The following is a 10362-nucleotide window of genomic DNA, read 5'->3' on the forward strand; positions in this document are numbered from 1 at the left end:
TACCCTCCAGCAGATCAACACTCCCACTCAAGTGTATTTGTACCCTTTGATGTATTGTTACTTGGACCTGGGACTTATTGAGAGTATTGGCTCATGGGAATCCTCTGCACCAAAGGATTAAGAGAGACTCTGTGAAATTTTGCTGTGCGAAGCCAGGAGTCCAAGCGCTGCATTTTCAAAATTGCCATCAGTGTCAAAAAGGCTGGCTAATAATTTTGGATGTGCAGTTGTGTGACCCTAAAAAGGAGACATTTTCGGCAGGAGAGCCAGATGCTCTCAATTTGAATGCCTCAGGATCTGAATGTCCCAAATCACAGTCACTTTGGAAAATAAATGCTTAAACTAGTAGTCAATTACTGCTTAGGTGCAACAGGTGACAAATACCTGAGTTTTAACGACCAGCACCAAAAAGTGAGCATAAAGTGAGTAGCCAGAGAGCTACTTCCTCTACACTCCCTCTAGTGTCTACGTACAGAGATATCTTGCTCCAGCGGGTGACTGAGCAGAGCTCCAAGTTTAGTACTTTCAATCAGCTCTACAGATGAAACCATCTGTGTTCACACCTACAGGAGGAGCACAGGAGACTGGACCTCCTTGACTAATCTTCACCTTGTGCATCCCTACTTATAGTTGATAACACCTTTTGACTTAGAGTAATATATTAAATTCTACTTATGAAACAGGCTTTTCTTTAAATCAGAGCAAAGATTGAGTGCAGTTGTTTTAAAAAGAAAATTGAAGTCCCCATGGGGAGCAGGTCCAATTCACTTCTGTATTTGTTTGAGGTTTGTTGGAATGTAATTCCACTGTGTCTGGTGGTACTGGAATGTAGCTGGAGTAAAACAAATCAGGTCCTGTTCTTCTTGCGTCAATGTTCATTAATTGCTTTCATTCCACACCAGAAGGAGAAAACTGTTAGGAGCTGTTGGCCACACACAAAAGACATCCGATCAGCTCAGGGAGCTAAGTCAGGATAAAAAGTATTTATTTATATATGTGTTTTTGGAGCAGCAGTTCACAAGTTTGTTGAAAAACTGCAGTTTTGCAGAGTGTAACATTCCTTTAGCATCCTTCAAAATAACCATTCCCTCAAAAGCTCCCAGCTAAGTTCCACTCCTGAATATACCACCATCAGTCCAGATTTACTCCTCTAAAATGTCCAGAATTACTGCCATATTAGTAAAAGCATTTTTTCCCCTTGTTATAAAATATCCACTGAAGGATATTCATACCACCTGAAGTTAGACACTGCAACACCTAAATTTAAATGTCTAAGCAGTCTGGCTTAGGGATACTTCTCAGCCCTTGCACGTGGATGCAGCGCGAAGCCAAGGCACGCTGGCACATGACGACTTACCCTGCGCTTTGGTTTCCATGGGAAGGAAGCTGGCCTGGGGGGGCAGAGGAGGTGTGAGTCTTTTCAGCAGCTCCCACACGTAGTTGCCCAAGGAACGAGGGCTTACACAAGGCTATTCAGAGACCACCCTAAATGATTTAGACGCACTGAAGGTAGGCTGCTTGGTTCCTTAGGCTCCTGCTATAGTCAACAGAGAGATATTTCCAGGATGATTCCCTGCGGGAACCCAGATGAAGTGGGATGAACTCTCCTCTATTTAATCCCGTTTCTTCCCTCTCTGAGAAGGCTGTGGGGGTTAAGTTAGGTCCCTAAAGATGCATGCTGTGATTATACCCTAGGACCCTCCGTATGTGGTTGAGATTCAAGTGATGATATAACTGAGAACAAAGTTCCCAACACCTGTATCTCTTCCATTTGGCCCTAGCATCCAGAATAGGCATTTGAGTGTGTTTGCAAATAATTTTGAATGGTCTTGGGTGTTTAATAGCTGGTGATACAGCACTGGGACCACCGTTTTGGCAAGTTCCTACCTTGGTGGGCATTGCTTACTTTTCAAAACCCTCAACGCTCACCTGCTCATTTATACCTATGGTAACTATCTCTAGAAAAGAGCAAGGGTGGTAAAAATGGTGGCAAAGAATAAGAGGTTTTGATTTAAAACTCCAAATGTTAACTGTATAATGGAAACTGAAAAATAAATGTTATTTCACCCACCTAGCTCTTTGAGATCTCGGTTCCCTTGACAAGTGTTCCTGAGCCCGTGCCAATCAAAATTGCCAATCACACAGGTTGTAAGTGTCTATCAAATACCCAGCGCCACCAGTACGCCATCATACGAAGATCTGTCCAGTACCCAGAAGAAGATGGGTAAGTTCCCTCATTTACAAACTCCTACACATGTTGTGTAGTCCGAAGGATGAAAATTATTTTGTTCTGGTTTGGTCATTGTAATGGTCCATTCACTTTCTGTTATCCCCAAAATTTTTCCAAATAACTTGATTATCACTCAGGCTTAAAAAGCTTCAACTAAACCTGGTGAATAATAAGAGAAAGGACACCAGACTCCAACAAACAGCAGGCTAGTTCAGCAGCATCTGCAGTCATTAAGACATCAAGGTGCTTGAGCGGGGGCTCAAAGTGCACGTATTAGCACTATGCTCCACTGGCACTATTTGAGTGTGTGTGAGTGCACAGACTTTTTCAACCTGACACGAGCAACTCTGCTCATGCATTATTTAGCCAGGGCACACAGAATGCTGTGCTCAAGCTACAGCCCTTTGCCATACCTCATGGCACGCCAGGTCAGAATCAATGTGAATTGTGGCTTTTCACTTTCTGGTCCACTCCTGGTTTGCATCTATCAGGCTCATCAGCTGAAGAAAAGTGATCTCACATCCAACTCCAAAGTATGGTATAAAAAACCTGTAGTACTGGTGAGAACAGGCTACATTAATCTAACAAAGACTCTAGAAACACAGATAGATTGAGTGACTCATTCAAGGTCAGCTCAGATGTCTCTGTCTAGCCCAGCATGTAGGCTTGCCCCCATAAGTGCCCCTCAGTCAGTCACCTGGGCTGGGGAAGAGGTGGCATTTCAGCAAAGCCACTCCAGCCCTCACTTCAGCCTGCCGGCCACTCTGAATCCTCTTCCTACACAAATGCAGAAGAACCTCAGCCTTCTTCCAGTTTGTGACTTCCACTCCCAAAGCAGAATACCTAAAAGTCAAACTGGCCCCTCTGACCCTGAAAACAGTTCACTGTACATCCTTAAGCTTGGACAAAGATAAACTGGAGCTGCATGGCAAAATTGAATACAGTTGCATGGTATGAATAGTAAGACAAAGACTACCCTGGGTGGGGTAGATCTGTTCTATGGAAAAGTGGAGCTGTGAAATTGTAGCTGTTTGCTAAGGATGTAATCTCAAATACGTGCTGTACCTGCTCCTTCTAGCTGCTGGGAGCCAGATAGCTCAACCCTACCAGCAAAACCACCCAGTCCCCACGCTTTCTCTTTGCAGCAGTAATGCACACAGATGCTGTATCTTCACATAGTACAAGTGGCAGACCCAGCATACCAGCAGGCTCATTTTGCCAAATGATTACACTTATGCTAATTTTTTTTTTTTTAATTCCTACCTTAATTTTATTTTCCTCTAGATGCCCCTTTACCAACAAAATTTGCCATAATGGATGGATCTGGGATAGTGACAAATGTGAATGTGTTGTAGATGTAGAGCACCCCAACAGACGAGAAGGTAAAGACGAAATTACAAATGGACACTTTTGCTTACTATCTCCAGGCTGCTTGTGTTTCATTTTGGTTTTGTCATATTTTTTCATTGAGAGAGTTATAGTTTTGATTCCACATCCCTAGATAGACTTGGCTTATGGTGTAGAAACTCACTTGAAAATAAACATTCATATGTGCTTATCCTCATCTCATGTTTTTTGCTTGGACATTTTACTCTCTCTATATTAGCAAACTAAGTGGGAAACAGGAAAGCATTAAAATGAGCTAGTGAAATAGGCACCCTGCATAAATTTTTATTTTACATGGGCCTTAAATTGTATGATGGGCATTAGGGAAAATTTTTTAACTGTAGAAAAAAAAACCCGCCCTGGAATATACTGCATGAGGCAGGTGCTGAATCTTTATTGTGGGAAATTCTGAAAAACAGACAATCAGAAATAAGGCAGGCAAAATCAGTCCTACCTATTAGCTGTAGTCAGTGCAAAAGATTATATGATATTTCAAAGTATTTGACTACTTTTTATGATAATATTAAGGTATTGAGGAAGCTTTCAAGCTGATATGTCATACACACTCAGAAGTATGCATGTATATCCCTTCAGGTCTCTGGAAGGAAACAGAACAGGGTAAAATTCGTAGAAGTGTACACTACTTCCCTCCTCCTTCTGCTTTCCCTGGAAAACTTTAATCTGCCAAAGAAATTTGCATGAAATATTCAGGGGGGGCGGGCAACTGTGTAAATCTAAAGATACTTACTATCAGTAAACATAAAGAGAAGTTAAAATTTCTCCAAGCCCTGTATAGGGTGGGGATTTTTTTTAATGTTTTTCTCAGAAAATTGTACCGGTCAAAGTAAAACTATCATAGCACTAGAGCAGACGGACACAGAAGGAAGCCTTGCCTTTGTGGTTTAACCTGCATGCAGCAAGCAGAAGAATAAACCATCCAAGGCAACAATAAAAGCAAGCTGGCAAGCAATTCCTAGACTAGTGAGCTAAAATAAAAACAAATATCCTCATAAACTGGTCTGTTGATTACAATCTTCAAATGTTAATAAGCAAGAGATGAGTTGCATAGCGGTTTCTCAGGATCTGTTCTCACTCTGTATCAGATCATCTGACCATCAGGGTAGGTAGTTAAGCTCAAGTTAGTCTTTTCACTCAAGAAAGGATTAGTACTCTATATTTCAAAGTCCAAAGGACTGTGAATAGCCACAGTCCTCTTAACTCCTAGCCTTTTGTAAGGTCAGCTTGGAGCATTAAAATTTGTGGCTTGTTGAATTACATTTTCTGTTGACATAGGCTCAATATTTCCCCAGATACAATATCATTCTCTGAAGTACATTGTGTTTGGCAATGGCTGGGACAAAAGAACTTAAAACCTGTCTTTGAGGTTGAAAGAAAGCGAGACTGAAACACCCTACACCACTTCACACACTCCAAGCTTTATCACCCCAAGGAAGGGGTTTGTCTTCCAAGAATTTGGGGCAGATTCCTTTCTTCCTTCCAGTAGGACTTGGGTTTTATTCTGTCTGGATATTGGTTTTCCAGCATTAAGTAAATAATAATAAAGGTTTCTTTCAAGTAATGCGCAAGCCTTTTCTTGCCACTATGATCAGAGCTCAGGCTGCAGAGGTCGCGGACACAGGTTACATTCCACATTCCATAGGTTAAATGCACGAGCTAATTGTAAAACCACAGGAAATTACCTTCCCAATGACACATTTTATGCCATGACCTTTAACCAGGGATGTGCTGCTAGCATTTTAATAAAGCTTTCACAAAATGTGTTCCGTTTTTGCTAGGATTAGCTTCATATTGTACTCCAGATGTGTATTTTGAAGGAAGATATGTGAGGTATTGGACAGTGTGTTCACTTGGCTGAAGTTTTGCTTCTGAAACAAAGTATTTTCTTTAACTGACAAGTGTGCATATGCTCCTTATTTAAGTGCTAGACCAGCTCGCACCTTACTAGACATAGCATTACTTTTGCAGAATTTCTGCAGTATATGGATAGTGAAGTACATTGAGTGGTGACTGTGACAGCCTGCACAGATGTGCATTTTTATCATGGGTATAGACTAAATCTTTTTTGAGATTTTCTTTTTAAAACCTGCTGTCCAATAAAGATTTGTGCATTCCAAAACCTAAAACTAGGCTCTTCTAATATACAGCCTCAAAATAAACTATTTTTATGCAGGGTTCAGCCCACAAGATATAGCAGTATTAGGGTAAGTAAAGTCATCAGCCCCAGCCTCTCAAGTCCTTTTCTGCACTGTAAGTTACAACAGAAATTCTGAAGACTAGAATCTATGAGAGTACATGTGTGATTCCTAGTGATTACAAAGTCTCTTCAAAAGCAGGATTTAGACAGATAAAGCTTACTGCTAAAAGATGTATGTGCTATTGCAGGACTCCCTCCTCTTGCTGAGCTGGCTATGTGTGGACAACATATGGAATTTGATGAAGAAAACTGCGAATGCATCTGTAGACAGAAGTGTCCTACAGATTTCTTTCAAAGTAAAGAGAACTGCAGCTGCTATTTGTGTAGGGAGAGCCGGGAGAGCTGTGCTCTAAAGCACAAGATATTTCATGCTGAAACCTGCAGGCAAGTGTTCATTGTCATTCAGTGTCTATGCTGCAAGATCTGAATTAGCTTGTGTAGGTGCTGGAGGTACAAGTGCTGAGCTAGTTAGGAGGTCCACCTGGAATAAAATACCTTGCTGCAGTTAGGGAGATAATAATAGAGATGATATTTACAATACTTACCTCATAGAAGGAGTCTAAGGTTTATTTAAATAACATGTTTTAAAGATATCTGAACAAGGATAATATTCAACTATGAATATTTATTACTTTTTTTCCCCGTGATCTTAAGGGAATGGTGGTTAAAACTGTGCTACAACTGAAATTACTGTGTGACACAGGGGATTTACAGTGAGACACTGAGTCTTGCATTTGTAGGTAGGTAGAACACATCCCATGTTCTCTGTGAGAATGCAGTCTCACAGACATCTAGGGACAAAGGTTCCCTAAGCTGGCACCCACACCACACAGCACATTCCTTATTCAACTTGTCCTCAGAGCAAGTGATTTTCTAGAGCTAATGCCATTTTGTATGCATACAAACCCACTCAATCAGCTCTGATTCCACTGAGGAGAAAAATTGTTCTGGGGCTGTTATACTCCATGCATTTCCCTAATCCTTTTGTGTAGCTAGTTTTGAGGTTTCTTTGACAAAACTTACCTAGAAAATGCCCTCTTCATACCCATTTTCATGCATTAGTTTATTCTTTAAATTTCTCAGAAAGCCTTGATCCCATATAGAGACCCAGGAGCCTGCAGGAGCTTGGTCTGAAAGTTTATGTAAGGACATTCAGCATCCCGTTTCCCTGGGTACCTTAGCAGAGCTGCAGTTCACTGAATGGTCACCCACAGGGTCCATTCTCATAGACTTCATAGGTTCATTCATGGAGAAGAAGCTGTGGAAGAAATAACCTCTGCATCTTTAGCTTCAGCTTTAAAATTATGGGCAAGCAGAAAATAGTTGACAACAAGTATAAAAATAGCTAAAAGAATCAGCCGAGCTGAAAGTGAGCATGAGCGACTTTGTCATTTATGTGTTTCAGACAGGTGGGAGGGGAATCAATGCAATAATTTGTTTACATGAGTTTGGCTTCTATTAACTGGACATGGGACTTTTATGCCCAGTACTCCTGGAGGACCAAAGCTGAAGTGTCAGCTTCACAGGATTTGACGGCAGCACTATCCAGTGCTGACACTCTGGACCTCACTGCTCTCAAGAAATGAAAGCATTACTTAGGTCGTGACTGTGGACAAATAGGTAACAGCAAGTCATGTCACTGCAGACAAGAACTGTCAGGCAGCAAAATCTTGTCTCCCTGTGTGGTAGGGTATCGACGCATTCCCAGATGTTGTCTAGACAGCATTGCAGTGTTCAATGATGAAAAAGTTGAGGAAAGTGACAGTGAAGAATTATCATATTACAATGTTTCTCTCTTTTTGCTTTTTCCTCCTTTATCAAACAGCTGTGAGGACAAATGTCCATCACAACCCAGAACATGTCCAACTGCAAAACCAATGTGTTCCAGGCATTGTCGTTGTCCGAAGGAGAAGAGAGGTTCTCATGGGTCTCAAAGCAAAGAAACTCCTTGACTGAGCTTCCCCTATTCTCCAGAAGGTCACTGCTTTGCAAAGTAGCTGTCACTGACTTTCAAACAATAGTAAACACAAACACCTTCCACATTAATAGCAGAAGAATGAATCCAGTCTGCATTTATTTATTAGAATAATCACTAACTGCAGATGAATCCTCTGGGACATTGAAAATTTTTCTCTAAGAGGTAACGACAACCGATGAATTGCTGGCTGCGTGGAAGAAAGAGTGGAAAGAGCCAGTTCGATGTTATGGAAGATGAAGCTGGTACATTGGTAACAGAGCCACAGTCACCAGCCCGTCCTTCAGAAATTGAGACTAAATAATCTTAGCCTCTGAATCCTTAGCTAATGCAGCTCCTGGGTGAAAGTTTCTTCAGAAATTCAGTGTACAGGATTTGGCTTCTAATAGGTTCAGCACTGAGTTATTTGTTCTACTGTCCAGCTTTGATTATCATTTTGAGTTTATTGTACAACTACTGTCAGATGTGCCATATTTAAATGTATATAAGAAAATAAATACATCAGTTATTCAAGTGGTTTTGATTTTTCTCTGTTATTCTAAAACTCTGCCCAACAAAAAGAAAATAAGCAAAAAACCAAAGTCATCTCTAGTACAGCCTTCTTACGTTTGTCCCTCTGGGACTGGCTTCTGCCCAAACCCAGGTCAAAACAAGGTCACTTGATCCAATAGTTTCAGTAAAGAAGAATCATTTTTCCCACGTCTGCCTGACAGTCATTTGTGATTTATTTATTTGTTCCTGGTGTAGCACATTAACGTCCCTAAGGGAATAAGAGCCACACTAGTCCTAATTCTTCAGTGATTTTCTGAAAGGCATTCTGAAAGGCTTCACTGAAAGATGGTTTTCGTTTTAGCTTACCATACTATGAAAATATCTCATTTGCACTGAAATTCCTTTCACCAGTGTGAGGACTGAGTAACAGTGTTTTAACCAAATCAAGTACAAGGACAACATTATTTTCTGAGCCACTGAAGTCTGGACTGAGCCAGTCCAGAGAAAATATTGTGAGCAATAATCCTGAGCTGGAAGTGATAGTCTTTATGACTGAATCATTTTTTGACCTTTGTTGAATTTTCCAATTCTATACTGCAATGGGAACAAAGGGAATAGAACAAATTAAACAACGGCTACAGAGATATAAAGGCTGACACAACACAGAGAATAGAAAATGGCTTTTTGATGTGCATCTGAGATTTTTTATATTTACATATGGGGAAAAAAAAAGATTGCTCTAAAATAAAATTAAAGCCAAGTCCTGTAAGATTGAATTGTTGGACAAAGCACCAAACAATTTAACGTGTCTTTTGTCTGAGTAAGACATTTAAGATTTGATCCTGGATGACTGCTCTGAGTGCTCCCTGAGCTGTATGTGAACTAGGTCTGTGCAAACATACCAGCAGGCTGTTTGTGTTATCTGTGCTGGGGAAACTGGCCAGGGATCTTCTGACCAAGCAACACGGTCTGACCTGTGAGCGTATGGGGTGGGGTCCCGGCAGCAGGGTTACCTACTGCTCTGCACTGGGCTCCCCAGCAGCAGGGTTCCCCTCCAGAGTGCAGGCTACGTGCAACTTGCGTGCCCTTTGCATGGACAAGAAGGGGAACGTGACCCCAGTGCAAAACCAGGTGAACCAGCTTGGCGGCAGCAGCACACCCTTACGTTTCCCTCGCTCCTCCGAGAGACTCTAAATTCAGACGTGTGTTCCTGGTGGGTGTACCCTGTGTTGTACAAGGGTCCATAAAGGGAATCAACTGCCTCATCACTTCTCACCTAGCTCAGGGCACCCTGACCTCCTGGTTGGATTACCTGGGTAGGCTACACCACCAGCACATTCCTCAGAAAGCCAGGGACCTGCAGAGCCACTATGCTTTGTCAGTCCAGTGCACTTAACCGGTGGGCACTAGAGGCATATGGGGCAAAAATACACCTCTGTGCAAAACTATATAATAGTATTTGCACAGCTAAATTCTGTGGGAAGAGTTTAAGGTTTTCAATTTCCTAGCTTTTTTAAATTGATGTTTAGCAACTGGAACTCTGGATTAATTATGCCCAAGTCTTGTCAATGCTGATCTGTTGAAGTTTCCTCAGTTTTCTGTCCTGCCCAGTGAATATATTCACTTTTTTTTACAAAACAGAACTCAGCTCCAACCTGAGAGACAAATAAGTCTGCTTCAACTCCCGAAGTCCCTTAGATAAAGCAGTCACTGAGGGGCTGAAAACCGTATTCAAAAGCTTTTCTCAGTGAGGCAGAGAGGGATTTGAACATCAGCCACCTAGCCCCCAGGAGAGTGCAATAGCCATTAGGATACCCAGGCTAGAAAGGTACCATCATTGACCACCACTGTGAACCCTGCTTTGAGGTTTTCACACCTTCCTAGACCACTGAAAAACAGATCTGTGCCTGGAGGTCTAACTCAGGACTGAAGATTCCCATTGGGAAGGAGTAAGATGTTGCCATGCCCACAGGCTTCATTCAGCCTAAGCCTCTGGGTGAATTTAGGCCTTAACCACAAAATTTTGTGCTTACCTCTTGCGGACCACTTTGTGAAATGCTTAGG

The 10362-nt window shown here is 41.7% G+C and overlaps 1 protein-coding gene across 1 annotated transcript; it reads left to right on the forward strand.

The window, feature by feature from the left end:
- Nucleotides 1-2075: 2075 nt before the first annotated feature.
- On the forward strand, nt 2076-8319 carry LOC104615469 (vascular endothelial growth factor D-like; the record flags this gene model as incomplete). The annotated part of the gene is made up of 4 exons (XM_010281838.1): nt 2076-2224; nt 3515-3612; nt 6020-6215; nt 7657-8319. Coding segments are annotated over 4 exons (570 nt in total), but the record flags the coding sequence as incomplete, so codon positions are not given.
- Nucleotides 8320-10362: the final 2043 nt, after the last annotated feature.

The sequence above is a fragment of the Phaethon lepturus genome, unplaced genomic scaffold (genome assembly GCF_000687285.1).
Source record: "Phaethon lepturus isolate BGI_N335 unplaced genomic scaffold, ASM68728v1 scaffold52790, whole genome shotgun sequence".
Taxonomy (NCBI): domain Eukaryota; kingdom Metazoa; phylum Chordata; class Aves; order Phaethontiformes; family Phaethontidae; genus Phaethon; species Phaethon lepturus.